This window comes from Triturus cristatus, chromosome 5_2, assembly GCF_964204655.1.
Source record: "Triturus cristatus chromosome 5_2, aTriCri1.1, whole genome shotgun sequence".
Taxonomy (NCBI): domain Eukaryota; kingdom Metazoa; phylum Chordata; class Amphibia; order Caudata; family Salamandridae; genus Triturus; species Triturus cristatus.
The window spans coordinates 294,074,095-294,101,842 of record NC_140588.1 but is presented as its reverse complement, the minus strand read 5'-3'; the positions used below and the strand labels follow the sequence as shown (position 1 = coordinate 294,101,842).

Sequence of the window (27,748 nt, the reverse complement as noted above, 5' to 3'; positions counted from 1 at the left end):
TTATACTCCCAAACAATTACAAACATTTGCATAGCCAATAGGTCTCGCCTTTGGGACCTTATAAGTGTTTAGTTATCCAGCACAATATCCTTGGTGCAACAACATCAAATGTTGCATGGCTAAATACTTATAAGGTCCCAAAGGCGAGACCTATGCCAATGCTTGTTTTGAGTGAGTGGCTCATGCAGGTATACCACTGTGAGGTAGAGAAGCTGCGAGTGCTTTTACAGGAGGCCCTGTGACATTGTGCCTCTTCAAAATGTATCTTAGGTCTGGTGTAATACCTCTAGTCCTTATTCCCGTCTTCTTGCACCTGATGCATACTTAAATGTCCCCTTGTTTGATTCTGTGCCCCGTTTTTCTTCTGCTGTTGCCCCCTTTGATTCAGTGCCCCGTTTTCTTTCTGCTGCTGCCCCCTTTTGTGATTCTGTGCCCCGTTTTTCTGTCTGCTACTGCCCCCTTTTGTGATTCTGTGCCCCGTTTTTCTTCTGCTGTTGCCCCCTTTTGTGATTCTGTGCCCCGTTTTTCTTCTGCTGTTGCCCCCTTTTGTGATCCTGTGCCCCTCTTGCTGATTTCTGTGCCCTCTTGATCCCTGCCCCTGCCTGTCTCCTTCCCGCGGTCGCTCCGCTCCGCTGCCCCCGTCCCTGCCGCTGCTTCCCCTGCGGCCCCACCGCCGAAGGCAAGCCCGTCTGCGCCGTCCGTGCCTGGACCGCGCCCAGCGCCAGAACCCCTGCCCCCGCACCAGCCACGAAGACCGCCTCCGCTACGATGCCAACACCCTCATTGCTCTCAACCCAGGAAGGACCCACACCTGCTGCAAGGCCGCCCGAAGCGCACCTACGGTTCCTTCACCTGCCTGAACTGCAGCTTCTCCTGCCTCGAAGCCACTGAGACACTCGCCACGACGGAACCCAACCAGCTTAGATGCATCCTGATCAACACCCGCTCCGCACGCTAACACGCCGTCGAGCTCTGGGACCTACTCGACACCGCATCCCCAGACGTCGCCTTCCTGACCGAGACGTGGATGAACGAAGCCTCCTCACCAGACATCGCCATAGCCATCCCCGAAGGGTACAATATCACCCGCAGAGACCGCACCAACGGGGCCGGAGGAGGAATAGCCATCGTCCACAAAAACACCATCAGGGTCTCAACAAACACCCATGACACCCTCCGCACCGCCGAACACATGCACTTCCAGATCCACACGGACCCCAAGACCACCCTAAGAGGTACCCTCGTCTACAGACCCCCTGGACCCCGGCCTCAATTCTGCGACTCCATCGCCGACCTCATCAGCACGCACGTGCTGACCTCCACTGACTACATCCTCCTCAGAGACCTGAACTATCATCTGGAGAACAACGACAACAACTCCTCCACCCTGATCGACAACCTCGCCAACCTCGGACTAAAACAACTCGTCACGACGCCGACCCACATCGCCGGTCACACACTTGATGCCATCTTCTCCTCAAGCCCCCACGTCACCTTCAGCCATGCCTCCGAACTCACCTGGACAGACCACCACTGCATCCACTTCTCCTTCCGAAAAACCCCCACACACCACCGCACCCTGGATGACAGGCAGGGGCTGGGATCAAGTGATGCTGGCGATCTTCCTGCAGTGCACAGCATGGATCCAGGATTTCTTGCCTTCCACTCGCAGGGCCGTTCTAGTGGTCAGAAGGACTAGCAGGGGCCCTTTCCACCGGGGTTCCAGCGTCTTCTTTCAAGCAAAATTCTTTACCATAGTGGCCCGGTAGGATGGCATGTCCCGGCCGGGTGGATCGATCAGGCAATGTTTCCTGGACCTGCTGATGAATGGAAGACCAAGTTCGTGTAAGTACGGACAAATAATCACTCAATAATTCACAAGGGGAATCAGACAATGTGGTAGCAGGGGGTGCGCCCCAGATGTTCATTGGGCGTCCAAAGACCACCTCATATGGAGTCAATGAGGTGCGGGAATGCGGGACAGATCTTATTGATAGAAGGGCCAGTGGTAGCGCATCTGGCCATTTTAGCCCCGTAGTTTCTACTATTTTGGCTAGTTTGGATTTGATCGTGGCATTGTATTTTTCCACTAGGCCTGCTGATTGGGGGTGGAAGACGGCATGAAATTTCTGTTGAACCCCTAATCCTGATAGTATATGCTTGACTATTTCTCCAATGAAATGACTCCCACTGTCACTCCATAGGACTCTGCAAAGGCCGTAGCGGGTAGAGAATTCCTTCAGCAATATCTTGGCGGTGGTTAGGGCAGTGTTGTCTCTAGCCGGGTAAGCCTCCACCCACTTGCTGAACGCGCAAACAACCACCAAAACATATTTAAGGTTGTTGCATCGTTCCATTTGGATATAATCCATTTGCAGCACTTCAAAAGGTGATGTGAGGATGGCATATCCTGCCCGAGGTACCCGAGTCCCTTTACCTACATTGTAGCGGAGACAAACCAAACACTGTTGGACCAGCCTGGAGGCGGTAGACCGGAGTTTATTGTTATCCCACACTTCCTGTAATATTTTAGTCATGGTGGCAGCATTGGTGTGTGCTGGCAAATGAGTCATGTTCAACAATGGGAGGAGATAAGCATTTGGCAATTTCCAAAGTTTTGCATCTTTGGATCGCCAACAATTTTCTTCATCAAGCATGCCCTCCTTCTCCCAATTTTGAAGTTCTTCAGAGGTGGCAGTGGACTGGATGTCCCGGATCTGTTGTCTAACATCATGCCACTTCCCTGCTTGGGATTTTACTATGTACATAGGGGTATGTATTCTTTCCTGTGCTGTAGCCCGGGCTGTCTCATCCGCAAAGGCATTTCCTAATCCTATTTCGTCTGTGACCTTCTTGTGTGCGTTGCATTTAACAATAGCTAATGTTCTGGGTAGTGTCAATGCTTGGAGCAATGCAGTGACTAAGTCACCATGCTGAATAGGCGTACCATGTGACGTTAAGAACCCTCTCTCCTTCCAAAGGATACCAAAACTGTGGGCCACTCCAAAGGTGTACTGGCTGTCGGTATAGTTGGTGACAGCGAGATCCTGGCTAAGGATACAAGCGCGGGTGAGAGCTATAAGTTCTGCTGCCTGGGCCGATTTCTGAGGTATGCGTGCAGTCTCATCAATGGTATTGGTAGTGGTGACGGCATAGGCAGCAGATGTGGTACCGTTTGATAGTTTAATACAAGACCCGTCCACCCACAATTGCCCATCCTGTTCCGTGAGAGTGGTGTCTTTTAAGTCTATCCGTCCCTTAGTCTGTTCTTCTTTTCAAAAGAGGCAGTCATGTGGAATGTCTGGGATGTCAGGATCTGGTGTGGGCAGGAGTGTGGCAGGATTCAAGGTCGCACAAACCTTTAGCGTGATATGGGGTACTAACAGCGTTAGTTCGTATCCTGTTAGTCGTGCACTAGTGAGGTGTTGTGTCTTTGTCTGATTCAGTAATATGTCGACTGCGTGTGGAACTTATACCGTCAATCTAGATCCCAACACAATCCCTTCACTTTGTCGGATAGAGACAGCCGCTGCTGCAACCGCTATAAGGCAAGAGGGCAGACCTTAGGCCACAGGGTCTAGGGTGGCCGAAAAGTAAGCGCATGGGCGTTGTTTGGTGCCGTGAATTTGAGTCAGGACTGAGAGAGCACATCCTGAGCGCTCATGGGTGTAGAGGCAGAAGGGTTTAGAGTAATCAGGTGTGCCCAATACTGGTGCAGAGCAAAGAGCGTGGCGTAAGTCTTGAAAGGCTTGGTCGTGTTCATGTGTCCAAGGAAGAGGTGTGCGTGTGTCTTTTGTAAGCAAAGCAAGGAGTGGCTTAACTATGAGGGAAAAATTCAGTATCCATTGGTGACAAAAGGAAGTGAGACCAATTAGTGCACGAACATCTCTTTGGGTGGTGGGAGAGGAAAGGTGTAGTATTGTTTGGATGCGGTCAGGTGTGAGAGTACGTCCCTCCTTAGACAGCAGATGGCCGAGGTAGGTCACCTGCTGTCTACAATACTGTAGCTTATTCTTGGATACCTTATGGCCCTGTGATGCCAAAAAGCACAGTGTAGTAAGAGAGGCAGTGCGAGCCAGGGCCCGAGTGTCTGCAGCCAACAGAATGTCATCGACATATTGGATGAGAACAGCGCCGGGTGTATTTGGTCGAGCTGTTGTTTAAGGGCCTGGCTGTAGATGCTAGGGCTTTCGGTATACCCTTGAGGAGCCAGACAGAATCTGTACGATCTGTTTTTTATGGTGAACCCAAAAAGATAGCGTGACTCAGGATGTATTGGTATGGAGAAAAGGGCATTTTTGAGATCTATTACTGTGAAGGTGGTAGCAGTTGAGGGGATCATTGTCAATATAGTTGTTATGTCAGAGACCACAGGATATTGTGGGACCACTATTTTGTTAATTGCGCGGAGGTCAATGACAAAACTGTATATTTTCTCAGAAGTGGATGTACATTTCAAAACCGGAAGGATGGGGCTATTGCAAATGTTAGACTGAACTTCCTCAACTACCCCAGCTGCAATCATATCCTGTACTATAGTCATGAGAGCCTTTTCACCGTCTGCAGAAATTTTATACTGAGGGAGGCGAGGAAGAGGTGCATTCTGTTTTACTGTTATGTGGACAGGATCCATCACAATCTCCCCCACGTCGGTGTCCATGATGGCCCACAGGGTGTCCGGTAACTGGGACAAATCCTGCTGTTCGGAATCAGTGAGACATTAAAGGCAGGATTCATAACCAAGGGGGCAATCATTATCAAACAGTATGACTCTGATATTCTGAGGAGAACAGCGAATGGTGGCTCTGAAATGCTTTAAGAGATCAATGCCCATCAAATTGTCTGGGCAGTTCGGGGAGAGCAGAAAAGAGGCCATCACTGCATTCCCCTGTATGTCCAGGGGCACCTCAGTAGAAAGGGGGTTGGTGGAGGGCGTGCCGTCAAATCCTACAGATGTGACCGATAAGCCAGACAGGGGCGCCCTAGGAATCAGCTTATGTGAGAGGGCACTTCTAGAGGCCCCTGTGTCGACCAAGAATTTGCCCTGAGTTCCAACCACTGAAGCTGTGACATAGGGCCCTGATTGATCAACTGGAAGTTCCACTGGTTCCTTTCCCTGTCCCTGGCTGTCTCATGCAAATTCATTGTCGGGGAAGTGGACACCAGAAAAATCGTGTGCAAAAGCCTGTCTATTGTTATCGAAGACATTGGGGCCTTGTCCGTTGGAGGGTGGGACTATTCCTCTACCTCTACTCAGTCCCCTTCGCCGACCCATTGTATTTCGCTGTAAATGAGGACAATCTGAGCGCCAGTGGCCTGTTTCCTTACAATATGAGCATTGGTCCTGGGACAGTTGACCTGGGGGTGGGTGTGTTCCAGCAGTTGCAGGCATATTATTATACTGTGGACCTCTACCGTTTCCTCCCCCGCTGATGCTTATTTGGGAAAGCATTACTTTTTCTTTAAGTTCTTTTCTTATCTTTTTCCTCCTCTATCTTATTCTGCAGATGTTCATAATATTGGGCCATAGTCAAGATCTGTGTGGGTGTTGCAGCAGGCCACCTGCTTTCGCTACTCTGTAACTTTGTGGAGATGGGTGGTAACAATCCTTTAACAAAAGTCTGAACTAGTAAGTGTCGACCTGTCTCATTCGTCGAGTCCTGTTCACTTTAGTCAATAAACACCTGGCTGAGGCGGGAGAAGTAGTCAGATGTAGTTTCCTCAGATTTTTGTTTACAAGCAGTGATGGCTGTCCAATCTACTTTCCTAGCTGGAATTGTGGCCTTCAATTTTTTTACTATGTTACCTGGCAGCTCTAAAATAGCTTCTGCAGGCCTTTCACCTGGTTTTCTGTCCCTATCCATTGTCGTCAATTCCTCCCACTTATGTTTGAACAAGGCCTCATCGTCAACTTTCCTTATGGGTCTCCAAATATCTTGAGGTAGAATTAACCCAAAGAACTGATCTATGTCAGTCAGTGTCATCGTATAAGTGGTAATAACTGTGTCCAGCCCTTAGTAGAATCCCGTAGGATTCTTCCGGGGGTCAGGCAAGTCATTTTTGAAAGCTAAGGTGTCAGCTCGAAGCCACGGAGTGTACACCCAATTATATAACGTCCTACTTTTGGCATCTGGACTATCCAGTCCCTCAGCAGTACCTGCCCCTCGAGCGGGGACAAAGACAGGAGCTGCTTCCCTTGTTGGTACCATACGACCTCCAGTCGCACCCTCCATTACTAGTGGCTTTTCCTCTTCCTCCTGGTCTCTCCTTAGACCCTCCATCATTTGTAGCGTGAGTGCTAACAAACTGTTGCTTTCCTCAGCACTTCCCCCTCTGTCAACTTACGATACAATCCTCTAACATGGTCTGCTGTTGTCACTTTGTGGCGTTTCTCGTAAAGAGAGAATACTTCATAAGCAAATTGTTGTGGGAAGTAGCCCTTTTGAGGTGGTGCATAGGCCTCATAGATAGCACAGACTTGGCTAGAGGTGAAAAGATCCTCCAGGCAGGTGCAAACTAGACCATCCAAGGCCTGTTTCTGTGCCGATGTAATGCGGGGTGTGTGGGATTGAGCAGAAGATGTGATCTGTGAGTCAGATTGAGCGGGAGGGGCAGTGGGATCGGGAGGCAGGGGTTGGGCATTTTCCGAGGGTACATTTCCATCGACTGGCCGTGGGATAGGATGGGGAGGGACATGGTACGGTGGTGGCAATGGATGGAGGAGAAGCTCCTCTTCTTGGAGGTCTGCTTGCGCTAGTGGTGTATGACGCACAGGATACTGACCAGACACATTCAACCTGTGTTCGTCTGTGCACGCAAGGTTGGATACAATTTTTTCCTGCTGTAATTCTATTAATGTCTGTTTATCGCTCTTTCGAGCCTCTTTCTGTAGCCTCGCCTGAGCCCTTCTCTCTCTTTCAGCTCCCTCCTTTTTCCATTGGCCGAAGGCGTCAAACATAGCTTGTTGCGATCTTCGTCTAAAGAGCTGTATTTCTACAGCCTCAATTTTGTGAGATTCAAAAGAACCATATATGGGCCACTGAGTCTCTTTATCCTTGAACGTGTATTTATGCCATAACGAATTATACATTATGGGAGAAATACCGTATTTTATGTACATATCCTTACTTGAAGTACCTTCCGGGGCAGCCGGCTGACTATCTACCAACACCCTCGATCGAGATATACAACAACTAAACCATCGTGCAAATGTACTACACGTGGGCATGTTTTGCTATGTTAAAAAATGTCTCTACAAATTTCTAGTTCGGATAAAAAGTCCACATTACCCGCCCAGTATCACTCTTTGCAAAAAATGACTTCTTACCGAAGAAAACCAGCTAACCAAACAAATAACAAAAAGGTGTCGCAAACCAGCGACCCTACCAGAATCCTTTGTCTCGTTCTCCAGGCAGTCTCTTTACTGCAAAGATCGTCCAAGTTTATCGGGGGCCCGAGTCAGGACCGGAGCCACTTGCGGGGGTCTTTTTGGATGTAGTGAAGGTCAGATGGTGGCTACGAGGACGAGGGTCTTTTTCGCGTAGGCATGCCCCACCACCGTCTGTTCAACTTCCTCGTCGGGACTCCTCGACCGGGCAGCCGCGTCGCTGATCGGACCTCTTGTTTGGGCGCCAATTGTGGATTTGGGGGGGCTTTTGGGGGATCACCCAAAGGTGCAGGGTCCACCCTTCGTCCACGGGTCCGGGATACAAACTGAGACCAACACTGGAGCGCCGAGAGAAAGGATATTTCTTACAATCTCATGAGATGGAGAGAGAGCATCGGCAACAGACACCCGCAGCTTGTCTGAGGAGGCAATCTCCTGAGTGCTTTGCTTCTTCACCTTATATACCCTTCATCCCCACTCTGTGCGTGCTAGGTGAACAATAACAAACACCAATAATTTACAGACAAGCAATGGTCAGTTATGATACAATCAGCAGGTGGTGGCTGTTTGGCCCCTGCAGGACATAGGTGAAAAAGGCATGATTATATGTCAAACAAAGGTTAATCTGATAAGTCCACAGATGGTAGCGGTGAGGCCCCTGCAGGGTGTAGGCGAAAAGCATGTTTATACGACAAGTAAAGTTCGATCAGATAAGTCCGCAGATGGTAGTTGTTGGACCCCTGCAGGGCACAGGCGAGAGGAATGATTACACAGCAAGCAGAGGTCAATCTGATAGGCCTGCAGATGGTAGCTGTTGGACACCTGCAGGGCATAGTGTGCAGGGTGAGGACGATAAACATTTGGGAAACTCCCTGTCCGACTGGTTGTGGCAGGTTAAAGCACAAACACAGTGTGAGCGTCCGTGCAGGAATGTGGGTGGTCAAAGGTGGAGCTCCAGAGTGATCGTGAAAGAGAGAGAAGGTCAGTCATGAAGGGTATAGCACAAAATGGCGGAGTGAATGGCAAGATAACAGACCTACTTTTCCACAGACGAGGTGGTATTGGTGGACGTGGTGGTGGACCTGCTGGTGGTGGACCTGCTGGTGGTGGACACGGTGGTGGTTGTAGAAATGATGGTGGTGGATGTGATGGTGATGATGGTGGTGGTGGTGGACCTGGTGGACATGGTGGTGGTGGCGGATGTGGTGGTGGTGGTGGTGGCAGATGTGGTAGTGGTCGTGGTGGTGGACGTGGTGGATGTGTTGGTGGTGGACGTGGTGGTGGACGTGGTGGTGAACGTGGTGGTGGTGGACATGGTGGTGGGGGTGGACGTGGGGGTGGATGTGGTGGTGGTGGACATGGTTAAAATCTTGAAAGATGTAGTTAAAGAAAGGTTAAAGACAGTGGGTAGAAGGGTGCAATGTACACATACAGGTTGTACACATACTGAAATCGTACAATCTTTATAGTCAATGTGCAAAAAAACAGGCATAGAAATGTGCTTTTTTAAAGGTTGCTTGCCTCGCCTGGTGACGTGCATATTTCCTTACTAGACTAGATTTAATAAAATTATGTGCAATGCTTAATTAATAGTTGATTTGGTAAACAGATGGAGTTAAAGCTCTGCACATGGCACACGCACTCAGAAGAAATTATTCCCCGTGTGCCTTTACAATGGACCACGTATGAGGGAGCACAAAATAAGTTTTTTTGTGTCAATTATATAAAAACCTTTAATCAATCGCTTCACCCTTCGATTGGCTGTGATAACATCACCGATGTAATGCCAGTTACAATGCAGATATTTCTATAACCAGTGCAAGTTTAATGTGAGGTAACAATTAAAAAAAAGATTTCATTGTAAATGTGTATTTTCAAAGTTATGTCCATCAATTGTGTTTGCTTTCCGAAGAAATATTGTTATTTATACAGTAAACTTGTATGTCCTAGTATTACTTTCTCGGATGAAATACATCACAAATTGTCTTGTGAGGCTTTATTTCGGTAATTGAGAATAACTGGCAAGGATAACAAACACAATACAGTTCACACAATGGATGTCAGTGGTACATGAAGCGAGAAGAGTGCACCAGCTGATATCTTAAGAATGACCTTGTGGCATCTGAAACATTATGCAATATGCCGGCCCTGCAGAAAAGCTACATTTAATTAAATAAACGGCAGTTGGCTTTTTAGCTTGAACTAAGGGCAACAAACTTTCTTTCTGTCCGAGATGACGTAAATAAATTTGAGTATTCTGCCCTCGTCAGATTTGTTTCGGCCACGCAGCTGAAAAGCTATTGGTTTCAGCCATGTCCTCGGCCTCCCTGCGCATAACAACAAGCACGACAAAAGAAAAAAAAACAAGAAACTTTCTTTCTGTCCGAGATGACGTAAATAAATTTGAGTATTCAGCCCTCGTCAGATCGATTTAAAAAACAGGACTCGATGATCAAAAGCAGGCTAAGAAAGAAAACAAGATGTGCGGCCAAGTGGTGCACTTAATCACCTGTGAAAGACAGCTGGCGGCTGCGCGCGTGCACGCCCGCGTGAGCACAAGCGCTAGGCCAGCCAAAGTGTGGGGTTGCACGTTGAAAACTCGCCTACTAAATGTCTCAGAGCAGCGCATGCGCTTGCTCAGCGAGACCTAAAAAAATATGAGTGAAGAGGCCAATTGAAAAATATGTCATATGCAGGAAGCAGACTTTATCCATTTGGCCTGGATGTACAAAAGAGTGCCGAGCTATTGGATACTGGTCACCAAAGCTCTATCTGACATGGTTTTAGAGATGGTAAAGTGCACTCCGCGAGTATGTCTGCTTGGGCTGGTAAAGTACTTAAAACCTCAAAACAGAAGGTTGGTGCTGATTGCATTATTGTTGGCAAAGAGAGGGGTGGCGCAAAACTGGGACAGTAAAAATGCGCCCAAACTACAAAATTGGTTGGAGGACATTATATATTGTAGGGACCAATTGCTGCACTATGCTGAAGAATTGCCGATGCAATCAAGACCCAAAGACATTTGAGCTCCTCTCATATCCTATTTGTTATCAACAGCTGCTAATGCCACATCAGATGAAGGGGGGCCGGAATAGTCAAGTCTTAAATGTAAAACAAATTATAAAACTGTCTTGCATAACTGTCTGTTACTGAATAATATGATCGATAAATGTCCTATGACCACATCAACAAGGGATCGTTGACACGTTGTTATATGCGTCTTGTTGTATGTCGGAAATGAATAAATTGGGTTTCAGCAAAAATATTTATCAGTGACACCTAATCAAGTAAAGTTTTCACGTTTGTTTTCATCCAATAAAAATATTTTTTTCACTACACAGAATTACAAAAATGTGCTTTCATACCTATCGAAATATATTTTGACATGTATGTACAGTTCACTTATTAGATATTGCAATATTGTGTTAGAATGAAAGCATGGCATCTTACAGCCTTTGATTTCACACACTTTGCACACCACAATTGTCACACAGTTCACTTTACAAAATCCTCTAACTTCACAGTCTGAGAAAGAACAGTAAATATAAGAAGACAAACTGACTTTTGACCTGTCTAGGAGTGCAGAATCACAAACCATCTATCCAGGCTAAGAATATCTGGGCTGAAGATCTTACTTGTGACTTTTATGGAATGATGGATCAGCATCCCCTTAGACAGAAAACAAAACCAGCTATGACCAGTATCCTCGAGGAAGAGATAATAGGACCTGACTGAATTGATGTATGGGGTTTCTCACACCCAGCAGCTGAAATTCACGTTTAAAACCTGCTTCAAGAACACATAGCAGATAGGAGTATTGTCTAGTGCAGGTCAATACAGTTGTTATAGGATTAAAAAGGCGGCCTACTTGGCGCAATTCTCACTGTCACTGTTTTTAATAACATATGAGACTGGGAGCGAATTGCCCAAACTCCCACTGCAGCAACTCCGAGTGGAGGCCCTTTCTGATCTTATCTTCTCTTAATGGTTGCAAGAACGGTTATTTCAATATTTTGACCCTAATTGTGGTAAGCTACTGAGTTGGAGGCCATGAAGTGTAATCAGAGGGGAATGTATGTCTAAAACATATAGTATGAAAATGCACTTGGCAAAGACATTGCTTTGCCTGGAGAAAAACTCAGCAAACCTTACCTTCCACCCAGATTTAAAGAATGCCTGAGTGGATAAAACCTTTAAAAATGCTTAATCAGTACCTGGGACAAACCGAATCAACATGCCTGTGTCACCTGCCATCGGAGGCAGCATCCAGAGGTTGACAAATGGGCTAGATTGTTAGCTTGGCTTAAAAAAACAGACAACACACTCCCATGATGAGAATTAAAGCTACCCAAGACAAAGAATTGTAACGCAAGTCAGTACTAATGAGGCTTTTGTTCTGTACCAGAAGCAGACCCACAGACAACCTTTGGATTGAGATATGCAGCAAACGCAGAACTATTCAAATGGTCTGTGACGGACAAACTACTTGATGCTGATCCAACTAAATATCCTAGAAGAGTTTTGGGAAGTATTAAGAGTGCATATAAATTGCAAAGTCTAAACTGTTCCCGATGGGAAGGCTTAAGGACCGAGAGGACCTCCAACTGCTGTTGGTCAGGCTCGATTGGGCCCCAGTGAATTTTAGATATTTGAGGATACAAGATGAAAACTATAAACTGAAAATGGAGCAAATTCTGGAAGGCCTTACAGCATTCATTAAGTTTTGGCAAAAGCTAAAACTGTTGGTCATGGGTATAGATGCCCTGGCAAAGATGGTTCTTCTTCCCTGGTGCCTTTTATGTACTTAAAGGCATGTTATCTGAGATTACATCACAGGCGCTTGTGGAGTTAGATGAGTTGCTAGTTGAATGATTTTGGGTGGGAAAAGAAGTAGATTTAAATTAACCACTCTAGGTAGGTAAAAATCTTTATTATTCCTTAGACACAGGTCTATAAAACAATAAATACACATTTACAATGAAATCTCCCTACCCAAGCTACCCCCCGGTCCAATTTATTGTCAATAAAACAACCTATTCATGCCCCCACGTCTAAACACATTTTGAATGATGCAGCGTAATTCCACCAATTACCAGTTTGACGCTTAACGCTCCTCCACTGAGTCAGCACAGGGTTTGGTCAGCATTAACCCATACTAATATCTAACAATAATTCTAGCTGACGTTTGTTTTTAAGAATTTTGCTAACACACAAGCCACATCTCACAAATATGGTGTTTTCAGAAGTGCCAGTGCCTCATTGCGATGGTGAATATTATATTTTTTTTAAAGTGGTTTTATAATTAGACATTGGAACTATGACAATGCAAACAATCTAATAATAAATTAATGTTACAATTTGTGCTGTCGAACCCACAGGTACACTTGTGATCAGAATCAAATAGTGCTTCAAACTTCTCCTGTTTTAGATATTGAAAATGTGATACTACCCGAAATTTTAACAACGGCATACTCGTATGGGGGTTCGGGAAAGTGGATATATTCTTACATTATCCCAGGACTCCGACATGTAGCTCGCTGTGAGTTTTCCTGCAATGTAATGAAGATCTGCTGCCCTAGATGCTATCTTACAGGCATCTCTCAGCTCCCTCTTAGATAGACGGGACGCTCCATTAGTTTAAATTTTCCCACCTTCAGTGTTGGCGCAATTTTCACTAATCAATTTCTAACTTGTGCAGCCCACTTTAAATCGCTTTTTGATATTTCCATGGCACAGAGGCTAGACACCTTTTAAACTTCCGCGGTCCAAAGCTTATTCCATACCGTAAGGTTGCTTTATAGGCTAAGAAATTCCACGCCTGCGGGTTCCCCTTGTAGTCGTATTGCTGGGCACATTGTTCTTTTGGGCAAACCTAATAGCTCTTTCAGGCACTTACCCTCACACTTCTCCCAGCTTGCCTCTGTACTTATGGTCAGTAGCTCTGCCCCATATAGGCATTGGGTTGGTACCATGGCATTTAAATAGGTAAATACCGGGACAGAGAAGTTCCGTCAAACGTGATTGAAATTTGACTAGACCTTCTTACAGTGGAGAGTGCATCAGCCTCCACTATTTCTTTATCCGAGGCCCAGTGTAATTTATTATTAAACAACATTCCTAAGTATTTATGAGGTTACCACCTCCCCCGTATCATTACCTGTCACTCATTTATATGCTTTTGCCATTTTCCCAAAATTTATTATTTTGTTTTTTTCCAAATTAACCTTTAATATGTTAGCTACACAATACAAATGAAATCTTTCCAGCTTCCTCTGGAGGTCTGCTTGTGTCAGACCTTAAATGGCCTAATCCTCTGTGTAGAGGAGACACAATATATGCCAATCCCCTGTTTTCGGTGAAAAATATTTAGTAACTATCAAGGGCACAGGCACATCTGGTAGACAGAAGGAAAATAATGTGGGGCCTGGACTCAACCCTGCCTTAACCCACTACCCAACTGAATTCTTGTAGAGAGGGTCCCATTTAAATCTAATTCAACCTGAACCCACTTCTGGTGATGCAATTCCTGTAAAATTGCAAGTAACCTACCGGGAATAACCAGAGTTTGAAGCTTATGCCACAGAATAGCGTGATCCACTACGTCAAAGGCTGAACTAAAATCAGCAAAAAAGATTCCTGTCGCTCCCATTGCCGTCTGTCCAGGAGCCCACAGACTGAAGCAGTAGTCTGCCATAGAGTGACCTTGCCTAAAGCCTATTTGTTCCATTGGGACAAGGTTGTTGCTCTCAATCCAATCTTTCAGGGACAGTAAATTTACCCTGCAGTACAATTTAGCTCCGAGATCAAGCAAACTTACTAAACAATAATTTTTGGGGTCATCCAACTCCTTTTTCTTGTGGATAGGCTTAATTATTGCACACTTCCATCTATGTGAAAATATACTCATCCTTGTTACAAAAATAAACACCTTGGTGAAAAAACGAGCTCACCACCTAGGGTTAGACTTTATAACAATGGCGGGTAGATTATCCGGGCCAGCAGCCTTAGTTAGTTTTAAGGTGGCAATCATTTTCGCTAAGGAGAGTTTCAAGAGAACCCCTATACATCTTCCCCCAAATTTGTCCACCTTCCTCTTTCAGTTACCCTTCTGGCCTTATAGATATTAGAAATGTGATCGGAGCGTTTTCCGGCACCACCCACCTTAGGGATTTCTTTAGCTTAATGGGTCCACTATGACTCATTTCCAGAATGTTTGCATATCTTTAGCCTGAATGGGTTGGATCATCAAATCCCAGTTCGCCTGATATTGACATGTTTCTTCTTCTAATCAAAGCTGCATATTCCTTTTGTATGGCACCATACCATACCTTTCTTTTCCCCTGGAGCCCTCCTGGAAATCCCAGAGCTTTCCTTAAATGTTCCTTAAAACCCAAACATTATGTTTTTTAACCAGAGCTGGATGGATATCCAGTGTGGGCTTTCTTTTAGTATCATAAGATTACACTGCCTCTCTACTCGGATCAAATATTTTACTGAATTTTTGATACTCTACCAATCCAAAATATTTGTACCCGACTCACCCCTAAGCTTGAGATCTTTACTCTCTTGAAATTGCTTTAATTGTGCTATGTATCTGTCATCAATTCTAGTAGTCCAGCGGTTTGGGAAGGATCGCTCCATAGGAATCACCTTTTTCCTATGCGCCGGGACGGAAAGAAAATCCTTTTGTAAGCCCCAGTGATCACTGTCCATAATTCTTACCACCTCAAAGCCTTTACATGCCTCAAAGTACTATGCTTGAATAAACATGTCAATCTGGCCGGTCTGGTTACTATAGGCATATGTTTCGGATGCTGCCTGATCCTCCCTAAAACATAAATTGAAGCACACCCAGCCTAACTTAGAGAGGAACCTAACACATTGAAGATTGTACTTTTATTGAGAAGAGCTCTGTATGTGGCATAAAGAATTCCGTATTTCTCCTGCATTTCTCTGGAACATACCTCTTCCTGAACAGGTGATAAACGATGATTACAGTCTCCCATTATGATAATAGGGGAGCCCCCGGGATCTCCAACAGGGTGCCAGATCACTAAGAAACAATTTCCAAATTTCCCTCTAGGCCACACCTTGATTAATGTTCACATGAACAATTTTCAGGTTGTTGGTTGAGTGGCACCCATCCTGCAGGTGAAGGTGGACAGCCAAAATCCAATCACATTTTGTCTGAATTATACTTGCTCCTATAAAACATTTTTTTTTTTTATTATTGTGAAAAAGAAAATAAGTTGACACAGCTTATTGCTATAACACTTGTCAACCCGGTTCTAGTGCTGTGTCAACAAAGAAAAAAAGAAAGCATATCTACTGATTCCGACAGCTCTAGTTAGAAGAGAACCCTTCTTGGAACAGAACCCATCAATCACCGAGGAGTCAGTGCGTTTGTCATCATCTGGGTCTGTCTCTCTTGATACACCGCCCCCAGGTCTAGATGGAACGACCCGGTTGCGAGTAAAGAGAAGTGGCATACAAGGGTTGCTGTCAGATCTCCACCAATGATAACAAGAGAAATATAATAAACTCTCGCTCACGTGAGAGGGGTTCTAAAAGTGCAGCACTAAATCATAAGGAGTGACTAAAAATGGCTAGGGGAACTCAAAAGTGCTTTAATTAGTAGAGTACCTCTGCCAACATTAAAAAGCAAAATGGCAACTCAGCATAAATACTTTGTCATTATGCTCATTGTCCATAGTATCTGGTCAACATGTTTCTGCCCACTGGGATCTGCGTAGTATCAAGGGCATTCATCAGGACCTAAATTGCTGCTACTATGTAAAAGTGTGTGAAAGTATAAAAATTTGTTACAGACATTCATACCACCGGTTGAACTCAACAGATGTCAAAACCGGATACCCCAGAACTCTGGGTGATACCCTCACCTCAACCTGGTCTCTGCTCAGGGAAAGGGGCCCCGCTCTCTCCGTCGGTACCCCGGGGCGGTCTATGAGTAAAGACACAGCTTATTGCCCACAACCCGGAGGCTGGCAGCTAATCTTTGACTTAAGCATTGCCATAAAATATACAACTTGCGTGCCTACAACCCAACGGGCTGGCAGCAATGCAATGAAACCAGTTTACATCTTCCGCTATATCTATTCGTCGTCCCATTACAGCTCATAACACATTTTTATACTTAATGAACTTAACCAAAGCAACACCTATCCCTCCCTCCACCCCACTCCCTCTGCCATATACTAATCATCCAAGATCACACTCAACTGGTCTTGCAGTCTGCGTAGTTATCGTAAATCAGTGGGCTACCTTGCTACCCCAAGTGCTTCAGGAATCATCAAGGCTTTCCCCCTGCATCTCCTGGTTGGTAATATTCTCCGCCGGAGATGGCCTTCAACTACGGTCAGGGACGACCTCACCCATGCCCCCCTTTCTATCCCCTTTGGAAGTCCAAGTCCCCCGCCTCCAGCCAGGCCACAAACGGTTGCCAGATATCCACTGGCCTAGATCTGTTTGGCATTAACTCCCAATAGTGCGACAACTGGTCTTTACAATAAACAACTGTATTTATCCATTCTGCTATGGTAGGGGCCTGTTACTTTTTCCAGTGGATTGCCACCTGCCTCTTTGCCAACAGCATGGCCGTAAGTTTACGGGAGGTCTTCGGGACTTCAAATACGAACCCCAGGAGCGCCATCAACAGAGAGACAGGTATCCCATGTTTGGAGACTTGTCGGACATGCTCAAACACTTCTTCCCAGTACCCTCTTATCGGGCCGCAGTCCCATGCTAGATGCGAGAATGTGGCACCAGGAACCCCACACCTCCAACAGTTCGTGTCCGGGTGTATGCCCATGCGGTGCAACTGGGTGGGCGTGCGATATAGTCTATGCAAAAAGTTAAAATGAATCAGCCTCAATCTATAATTAGGCGACAACTGTTCTAGTTGCGTACAGCAATATTGCCACTGTTTATCCATGATATCAACGCCTAAGTCTTGCTCCCATTCTGCTTTAGCCTTGCACACCATTATCGGCGATTCCTTTTGTGTTATGCTGTGTATACGTGTTATCACTTTCCGAGGAGACGGATTCACCAACACATTTCGCGGAAATGATACATATCTAGCCTGGCATGCAGCTCTAAGCTTATAGTACAAGAGAGTGTCCGACGCCGTGGGTTCCTGAGCCCCACACATCTGTTGTACCGTAAGGAAGGTATCGTCCGGATATAGATCCACGCCCTTCACCAGTTTGTGTGCTGTAGCTCGAAGTGTAACTGCTTTGTCCATTACCGGAGTTAGGAGCGGGTTCCCCCTCAGCGGCATAGATGCTGCGTGCAGTTCCTCGAGTTAAGCTTTCTTGGCAATCCCTACCCACACCCACCTCAGTGCCTCCACCGTGTCGATTTCTAAATTAGGCCTTTTATAAGGCAGGTAGACCGCCGCGTTAAGCTGAGTAGCAGCCACTCTATCAGTTTCTATCGCTACATGTGGTTGGAAAGGTGTGGGGTGCTGCCAGAAGTGCAGATATTGCGCCTGAGCACTATACGCATATAATTCGAAATCAGGGGCTGCTAGACCACCCTGGGCGAAGGGTAGTGTCAGCAATTTCCAAGATGCTCTCGGCTGCTTACCCGCCCACACCAGATCAAGAACATGGGACCATAGCTTTTTGAAGAAGTGCGTGTTTAGCGGCATTGGGATGTTCACAAACCGATATAGGAGCTTAGGCAGAATCGCCATTTTGATGATGGCTATACGCCCTATTAACCACAACGGCAGGTTTTTCCATTTCTGTATTTTGCCCTCTATCCAGTCCACCACCCTCCCGTAATTTGCCAACCATATGTCTTGCACCGATCTGCTTACCCATATTCCCAAGTACTTGACTTCCTCACTTGCCGACTGTATAGGGTATTCTGCGTCAAACTGGGTTGTGCCGCCAGTAAGCGGAAATATCACGGACTTCGACCAATTCATCTGAATACCTGTAAGGCCACCATACCTAACGATCTCCCGCATTACTTCCACAAAATTGTCCCTAGGATTTGAAAGATATATCGTCATATCGTCAGCGTACATGGAGATCAACAGTCCTCTGGACGTGAACCCAATGCTTCTTTGCGTGTGGTGCTGGCGCAGGCGAGCCGCCAGTGTTTCCGTAGCAATCGCGAACAGTAGTGGCGACAATGGGCAGCCCTGTCGCGTGCCCCTAGATATAGTAAAGGGTGCCGATACCTGTCCATTAACTCGTACCCGTGCCACAGGGTTCGTATACAGCAGCTGTATTTGTTTATTAAACAAGAGGCTGAATACCATGCGGGGCAACAGGACAAACCGAAATCGCCATTCCAACGAGTCGAGCGCCTTCGTGGCATCCAGCAGAGAGGCAACGGCTCGGACATGAGGGGCCAGATAGTGCAGGACACCAAATAGCGTACGCATATTGTGGGCAGTCTATCTGCCCGGTATGAAACCAGACTGGTCTGGCAGTGCTATCTGCGACAACATGGGCTGCAACCTATTCGCAATGAGTTTGGCATAGATTTTAGCATCTAAGTTTATGAGGGATAGCGGGCGGTACGATTCAGGCGTTTTGGGGTCCTTATCAGGTTTCAGCAGCGTTATATTGGTAGCCTCTCTAAGGGTCGGGGGGAGGACACCTGTGTACATGGCCTCTAGATAGTCCTGCAGTAGTCGTGGTGCCAGTATATCTGAGTATTCTTTATAGAAGGCCGCCGTTAGCCCATCAGCACCCGGAGCCTTCCCAGCTGGCATACTACTTATTACTTGCCTTAGGTCATCTACCGTTATAGGAAGTTTCATGTACTGTCTGGCACTATTGCTAAACCATGCCAATGCCACGGTATCTAGGTAGTCTTCTATATCCGACCGGGCAGGGTTAGTCTTAGTCGCGTGTAGCGTTTCATAATACCGGGACATCGTTTTCAAAATTTCTGTCGGTGTCCTAACCAAGTCCCCGTCCTCCGTAGTTATTTCCGTTATGTAGTCCACCCCCCGAGGTGGTCTGAGTAGTCCCGCCAATGTTTCCCCTGCTCTGTCTCCCTCACCATAGCGCCTTGTCTGTGCAGATTTATATAGGTACGCTGTTTCCCTCTCTGCTTCCACCTGATACTCCGTTATTTTAGCCCGGGTCTTTGCCAGTGTAGTAGGATCTGGTGAGCCGCCCTGCAGTCTCTCCAGCTCCCCAATCTCCCTCTCCAATCTACTCAATGTGGTTCGTATGTCTTTGAGTACCCCTGTCTTAAGCGCTATCAAGTCCCCCCGTATCACAGCTTTGAATGCTTCCCATACAGTGCCAGGTGAATCCACAGTGCTCTCATTCAGTGTGAAGTAATCCTCAATTTTCCCCCCGTAATTCTTCTTGGAAGACCTGATCTTGTAATGCCCCAGAGGGAATTCTCCAACTAAACGGAGCTATGTATGGGCCTGGCACTTTCAAGGTCAACTGTACAGGCGCGTGGTCCGATAATGTACGCAGGAGATGGTCAACCTCTGTTATCCATGTGTGCACATCCCTAGACAACAGCCAGAAGTCAAGCCTCGACCAAGCGCCATGATGGTGGGCCACACAAGTGCCCTCTCTCAGTGTGGGGTGTAACATTTTCCAAGAGTGTATTAAATGCATGTCAGCGATAATGTCATTCAGGAGCGTCGTTGCCCTCGGGTGGTGCTCTCGTGATGTGCCCTGCCTATCAGCCACGTCCGAGAGGACTGCATTAAAGTCGCCCCCCCATATAATCGACGTGTAACTAGAGGTATGCATCATGTGCCCAATACGCCGAAAGAAATCCGGGTCATCCGTGTTAGGATCATAAGTGTTTATGATCATCGTGGGTGTGTTGTATAGTGTACCCTGCAGCAAAATGTATCGTCCTTCCCTGTCTATCACTGAGCTGTGAGTTCGCCATTGGAGACCCCTGCGCACCAGTATTGCTACACCACATGAGTAGTTAGAATAGCCCCCGGCCACTATCTCCCCCCATCTCTTGTGGCCAAGCATACCTACAGTGCTATCCGTCAGGTGTGTTCCTTGCAGCAGGCATATGTCTATACCGTGTCTAATGAGATACGAATGGACCAGCCGCGCCTTCCGTCGGTCATTAAGACCTCTCACATTCCAAGTAATGCTTTTTAAATGTGACATCTTTGCATTGATAATCCTGCACCCCTCCTGCCCACCCGTGCTATACGTTGGCTGCCTCCAATGGCCCCTGCTCACCTCTGTAGCGCTCCCCGTCTCGGCCACCTTTCTCTGCACTTCTACCGTGGGGGACATGCTGTATGCCACTCCTCCAGCCCTCCGGACTATCTGCTTCACCGCCACCCGTTCGCATCAATCAGGCGGCGGCCGACGTCTGCTGATCCTCCGGCCGTAGGTCCTCCGGAGCCGCTGGTGCGTGTCCGCGTCGCCCAACCGCCACACGGGGACGCGGAAGCACTCGAGGTCCCGGCTTCTACGCGTGCAGACGCACGCAGGCCTCCTTTGCGTCTCCGTCTCTGCTGGCCCCAACTGCCTCCGCAACCCAGCTCCGGGAAGGGCGCAGCACCCCCCAGGCAAGTGGACAACAGTTGGCACCCTCCTAGGGCAGTGATGACGGATCTATGCAGGATTCATTTAGCTCGGCCGGCGGAGCCGCTTTAGTGCGCGGCCATTCCGCTGCACGACGAAGCCACACCCCCATCTATAAAACATTTAGTTGAAACCAGTGTCCACAATCCGCCTGTAAGATGTCCTGTACCCACTTTTATTGTGTGCTTGATTAACTGCCTGAATCCACTCAAGTATGATAGCTCTTCCATCAGCCACGTCTCCTGAAAGCAAATAATCCTATTTTCCTCCCAAATTTGAGTCATATCTATTGTTATGCTTAAATTAATGTTCCAAACCATAAACGTTCAATGAAAAAACACCTAGGCTGGCGGGAGGATCCTCTACCTAGTCCACCTGCGTACCACATGGATGCAATAACAATCCACATTTGTGTTTTCACAAGAGGGACCTGTCTAATGTCATGGCAGTATGATAGTGTGCTCACAAAGTGTACCGTGCCAGCGTGGTCAGAGTTTCCAAGAAATGAATCCAAAAGTCACGAATGCCAATGTGTGTCAAAAGTCGATGCAGCAAAGAGAAGACCACTTTAGGAAATGACCATGTGTATGGAGAAATAGCACTAATTCCAATGGGGCCTAACTCGTGCACATGACAGTTGAGATCTCCTCCAGAGTCTTACACCAAGCAAACACTTTCAAAAGATTAGACCTATTCAGAGGCTCTCACTAATTTGCTTTCTTTCCCTTGCACATGACATCTAGATACACATGCTTTCCTCTAGGTACCCTATGATAGGCCTGTGTCACCTGATGTGAATCACAATCAACCTGGCTGCCTGTCATATTGTCAAGGAATTTTATGTGCTTTAAGCTCTCTGCCCTGCCCGAGGGAGTATTTCTATTAATCCTACCAGCAGAACTCGCCACTCTACTTGCATTCTTTGGCCCCTTGCGGTTTGGGTTTCCCCTACGGTTGTTACCCATAACCTTGGGGACCATCTTCATAGGGGCATTTTCTATCTTCACCTGATCCATTTCCCTAGCATCTTTTGCCGTTCTGCGTCTTCCTTTCTTATCCATTACTTTTGGCAATTTAACCAACAAATTTGCAGGGCTTTTATTTCTAGCCTCATGCAGGAGGTTACTCGATCTTTTGCCTCTACATGTACCTTTCCATGGCTTATGTTGGCATAGCTGCCAGTTCTCAAACCACCCATGATACCATCTTTTCACCAACATTTACCTTTTTGCGATATACATAAAAGGGTTTCCCCCCTTCTCCCCCACCCTCCAACACCTCCTCACCAGCTGCATGAGTTGGAGAAGCCACTCTAAAAAGAGAATGGAAAAGGGGAGGGCTGAAAGTCCCACATATGGAGCTCTATTATGATGCAGTTTGAACTGCAGCTTTAAACTATGCTGAAAGTGGTCAGTGGTCTGGTCGTGGGGAGGTCCAAGAGAGAAAACCTTAATGCCGACAAGGAATGTAAAACATGCAATGGTTTATGATTGCCTTTTCCATATTTTTTTTATTTTTTATTTTCTTCATTGTCTGGTTCAAGTTTACTTTATTTGGAAAACGTACAGACTAAGTTGTGAAGCAATTAAAAAATAATTATAAAAAAAGGAGACTCAAATTTATTGTCATGTAGCACATTTAGGTCATTTGGCCTAAGTAGCTCATTCTACAGGTACTTTTGACATGGGCTCATTTTTATGGGTTCACTGAGCACACTTTGGTCTTGTCTCTGTTGCTAAGTTTAATGATTTGGCTTTCTGATTATGCCTTTTGAATTTGAGTTGCTTATTGTTTCCTTAGACAATTTGTGTTGTGAGCATAATATTTACCAATGATTTGAACCATTTGCTGGTTACATTATTACTGTAATGTTAATTATATTCTCAGATTTTTAATTAAAAATTGAGTGCCGTGGGTGGTAGCATTTGTTGCAGCAGGGCCTCTGAATCTACTTGGCTCCCACTGATCCACCCCTTTTGGTAGAACAAAAGCGTCAACATAATAGCCTCTAAGGCGCACAGTTCTATATTGGGGAAGTAGCTGGTCTTGTGCTTTATTTCAGGCCGTTTCTCTGTCTAGGGAGCTTGTCCAAAACGAAGCAATCCATGTAACCAGTATTATCAGTTTGTCTCTGGGATATCAGGAAATGGGTACAATAAAGCTCATTGAATGCAGGAACACACTTTTTTGCTTTGACTACCAGGAAAAGAAACTCGGTCATGGTCTGCTCTTGGAGGGCGCTTTTGTGGGGGATTAAGCACCCAGTTAGGGTTAAAATTAGTAATTAGGCAAATACATCTAATATTTGTGGTCACTCAGGTGCAACTGCTTCCTGGGAAATACACACAAAAGATGCCATCATGTACTCGGTCTCAGTCCGCTGACGAGGCAGATCTCTGGCCGACTTTTCCTCAATTCATCAAAACTGATTTTGACTCGCTGGAGGGCACCCAGTCTTGTCTCTCTCATGCAGTTCTCCTCTTGCTGGGTGCAGAGATTCCACTGTAAGTTAAAGTTCAACACATGGTGTTTTTTCAAATAAATTTTTATGAAGCTCATAAGGCTGGCTTATATTCATACACTCTGGTAGTTGACGGGACCTAACCAGCTCCTTAAAACATGTGAAGCATTTGAATATTTGTTGAGATTCAATTGGTTAAGGTGCATCTTTCTCAAAGGTCAGGTTGATCTTATGGTAACAGACATCACATAATGTTCTGAGAGGTCTGGTTCTGTGGTGACCGATTCCTCTCGATATAACCAGGGTTTGTGGGTTCATCACAGTTCTCCTGCTATCAGATGCCTTCAGTTCTCTGCCACTGCTAACCACAGATTGAGGGAAATGGGCATTCTACGCATTTTCTTTGTTCAGGTGTTAGCCGTGGCCCTGTCATTGACTACAGACTTTGTAAAGACAATGCTTTACAAGACAATGCTTCCTTGCACACTACCTGACTAATGTAGTCTATTCAGGGGGAGGGGCAGTGAGTGAGTTACACAGAGCCAAGCAGGCAGACAGGAAAGATGGGTAATGTGGCCACTCTCCATCATAGGGTTACAGTTACAGTAGAAGAACTTCTGCCCTTCAAGTATCCCCCGCACCTGCAGAATCCCCCCCAATCCACTGCCACTGTGGGGGAAGTGATAGTCTAAGTCTTTGCACTACAGAGATTTACATTGGAGGGCCAGTAGGGAGCGTCCAACATAAATTGAAGGTTAAAAATAAAGCCTGAACCCCATGCCCATCATCTAGCATAGCCATTTGTTTGTCTGTCATGGCCTGTACTTTGGGGCAATGTGTTACTCATGTTCAGAGTACCCTAATAGGAAACAAACCCTGGCTATCTACAACAGACCCATATAACAGGACCTATAATTCTCTTCCTCTTTGATTTTGAGAAGTTAATTGGTCCTTCCAATTGAACTTGGAAGTGGATTCTTGCTTTTCACTCAAAATAGATTTAGGCTTGGACACATTCATTGGAACTGTGGCAATGGACAGCCACTTGAGACTGAAACCATGAGCTACTGTTACACCACACCTATAATTATTGCATTTCATCTGACACCAGCAGTAGGTTTAATTACCTTGTATTCTTTTATTCTTGTTAAATGGCTAGTGCTTCTTTGGAGCAAATTTAATGTTGTTGTCAAATCAAACGACTGCTTCAGTAGTGGGTGAAAGAAGTAGTTTCGTAGAAAATGGCAGATCCTTTGTATTTGAAATAATTCACATACATTAATCAGTCGTGCCTCAAGCAATATTAATGGGCCTTCACAGAGCCTGTCAGCTGTGGACATCATTTAGAGTCCAAAATAGAATCCTTTCTTATTCAAATTTAATTTTTATTCAGAAAGTTATGCTTGAAGTGCACTCTTTACCTTATACGGGAAACAATCTTTATATAATCTCTTTCCTGTGGGATATAATTTACAGATGTTTAGAACGCATATCTTTGCCTCTATTGTTTCTTATGCTTTTGAAACTGCTGTGAAAAATTGTGGGGCCATAAAAACTATATTAACTGCTCTAGGTAAAAGCAATTGTTTCCTAATGACTGAAAATGTGTTTTTGTTTTTGCATGATACAGAAAATGCCTGCTGCTTGTGACTCTCTCATTGATGACATTGAGGATATTGTCTCTGCACAAGACCTAACTCCCCAAGATCGACAGTTTGCTAGAAAGGCTATAGTACCCAGAGCCAGGAAGCGAAATAAGCAGCAGGATGGTGTGGAAGAAGAACAAGAACCACCAAGTGACAGGTAAGTGCACATAGGTTAATGATAAGATGCATCTCCAGTAGATTGAAACATGTAGCAGGCACTTGATGTTTACCCGGAAATGTCCTTCCTTATTCTTTGTGTTCGACTCCTAGGGTGGACAGACGGTAAAGGTGATTAAAACTCTATTGTCACTGTAAATCGATAGTACGTCACAGGTGTGTCTTCCATGACTGCTATGAGGTGCACCGTAAAGCATCCAGTGTAAAGACAATTAATTTTATTAATAGCTTTGAAAGGCAAAATAACCAGAGAGAAAACTGCGAGAGGATTTTCCCCTAGTGCTGAACCTTTTTTAAATGTTTGGGGCAGTTTGCACTTAAGCCTTTATAACTTTTGTTCCCCATGAAATTTATCCAGATCAAATTGTGATCTTTTTTCCATATGTTGAGGATCTTAAATATACCAGGGGTTTCTGGATTCCCCTGGAGCAGTGGTTCCCAAAACGTTTAGAACCACAACCCAATATTTAGAATGGTAAACATTCACAACACACCTAGCTTAATGGACATGAGGCAAGCAATTTTTTTGATGCAACTAACTCATTGTGCAATAGCTGACTGCCGTTTGCAGACAGCATATTTTTTTTTTAAACAAACTTTATTCTTCATCTCCAGTTACAGTACAGGTAGAAAAGACATCAAATTGTTATTTTGTTTCATAACAGAACCATACACAAATGCAGTGTGATAGCAAAACGCGACAAAAGACATATCAGTGCACATCCATGTAATTCAAACGTGGTCCCACCTACACAGACAATCAGTGGGGCAGCCGTAATTTGAACGGATCGCTTCTTCATGTCGTGTTGTGTAGCAATTAGCTTAGTACCTGTGTTAATAAATGGACAGTAACCTACTTTTGATTAACTCCCCTCCCCCCACCCGTGCCGACTAGCCACGTCTCCCCATATTGTTTCCAGTTTAGTTGATAATTGCCTAGCGCCAGAATGAGTTCTTTTATCAGGTGTAAATCAAGGCTAGAGAATGGAAGTTCACTTATACAAGTGTTAATCTACAACAATGGAGCCCCTAGGTTTAACGTCTACAATGTCAGGATGTCAAATGATTTGAAAGATTCCACCAGTTGGTCCCAACTCTTAGCGATAGGGTCCTTCCTTAGCCCTCTTTTCTCTTCCCTGCGGATCGCCACACTCTCTGCTAGACCCCACCTCTCTACTTCATCTTGCCAACTAAGTATTGTAGGGGACCTTGGGGATTTCCAACTATTAGTGATACCACGTTTAGCAAGGAGTGAAGCTAAGTCCGCAAACCTGGTTTGTACTTTTAAGTTCTTTACGTCTTTTATATAGACCGAGTATAATTGTTTCTACTTTATGCCATCCCATATTCCCTACTACCTCCTGTAGAATCGTGGTTATACTCCCCCAATATGTCCTCAAGGTAGGACAGTCCCACAGCATATGTAACAGATTGGCGTCTTGCTCGGGGCATCGAGGACAGTGTGACAGGAGAGCAGGAAAAATAGCATGCAGGCGATGGGGGGTCAGGTACGCTCTTTGTGTAATCATATATTGAATGAATAGGGAGTTACGGGAGACCCGTTTCGGGTATTCTAATACTTTTGCCCACTCCTTGTCAGACAATATCCTATCAATATCCAGTTCTCACTTTGAACGAGTTGCAGCGAGGGGGGTAGGACAGTGAGCGCGTATGCCCTGGGAGAACCATCTGGTTAAATGGCTCCCAGTTCCCATAAGGTACATTAAATGAACCAACTCATGGGTATCTGGCTGTACACCATGAGGTGCCCAATATTTTTTAACGTACCGTGTCAGGCTCGCATAGGTCAGAAACAGTGAGTCTGTGACACCCCTCTCATTTATGAAAACAGAGTGTGTAACTAGCATGTTATCACCAAATAGGTCCCCTATGGTCGTCACTCCAGCCTGTGTCCACAGGTCCAACCGGCGAGTGTTCCTGGTGTAGTTGGGATGCCTAATAAGGGAATATTCGACGAGTATGCGGGGAGAGTATTTGTGTATTTCAGTGCCTGTTTCCAGTAAGTGATAGCAGTTCTAAGAAGAGTTCCCGCTGTGTGATGTAATGTGCCGCTCGGGGAGAGCAGCCTGTGTAAGGTACCCTGAGATAGCATGTGCTCTGAATATGCTATTTCCTGTAAATTACGCCCGGCTAGCCAGTAGGAGAGCCATTGTAGCTGAGAAGCTAAGCAGTAGGCGTAGAAGTCAGGAGTTCCCATTCCTCCAACGTCGGATGGAAGCAATAACTTTGCTAGGCTCAGGCGCTGTCTGCCTGAGCCCCAGATTAAGGAGATTAGAAGTGTGTTTAGGGTTGTGAATACAGCTCTGGAGATAACCACCGGGAGATTAACAAAATAATACAAAAGTCGCGGGAGCATGACCATTTTAGAGAGCCAACCGTCCCGCTACCGATAGAGGGAGTGAAGTCCAAAACGTAATTTGTGCCCTTAGGGACCGGATAGCCTTATGTAAGTTGCCTTCAATTAAATCCATTTTAGTTCTGTACATCT

General features: G+C 45.8%; 1 protein-coding gene across 2 annotated transcripts in view; it reads left to right on the top strand.

Annotated features, from left to right (window-relative positions):
- CDKAL1 (CDKAL1 threonylcarbamoyladenosine tRNA methylthiotransferase) overlaps window positions 1–27,748 on the top strand; it is a 2,121,425-nt gene that overhangs the window by 59,448 nt on the left and 2,034,229 nt on the right. For both annotated transcript variants that reach the window (XM_085607048.1, XM_085607049.1), the window contains exon 2: window positions 25,047–25,219. In XM_085607048.1, the coding sequence (XP_085463174.1) occupies window positions 25,050–25,219 (170 nt within the window). In that variant the 5' untranslated portion in view covers window positions 25,047–25,049. The remainder of the gene's footprint in view (window positions 1–25,046; window positions 25,220–27,748) is intronic.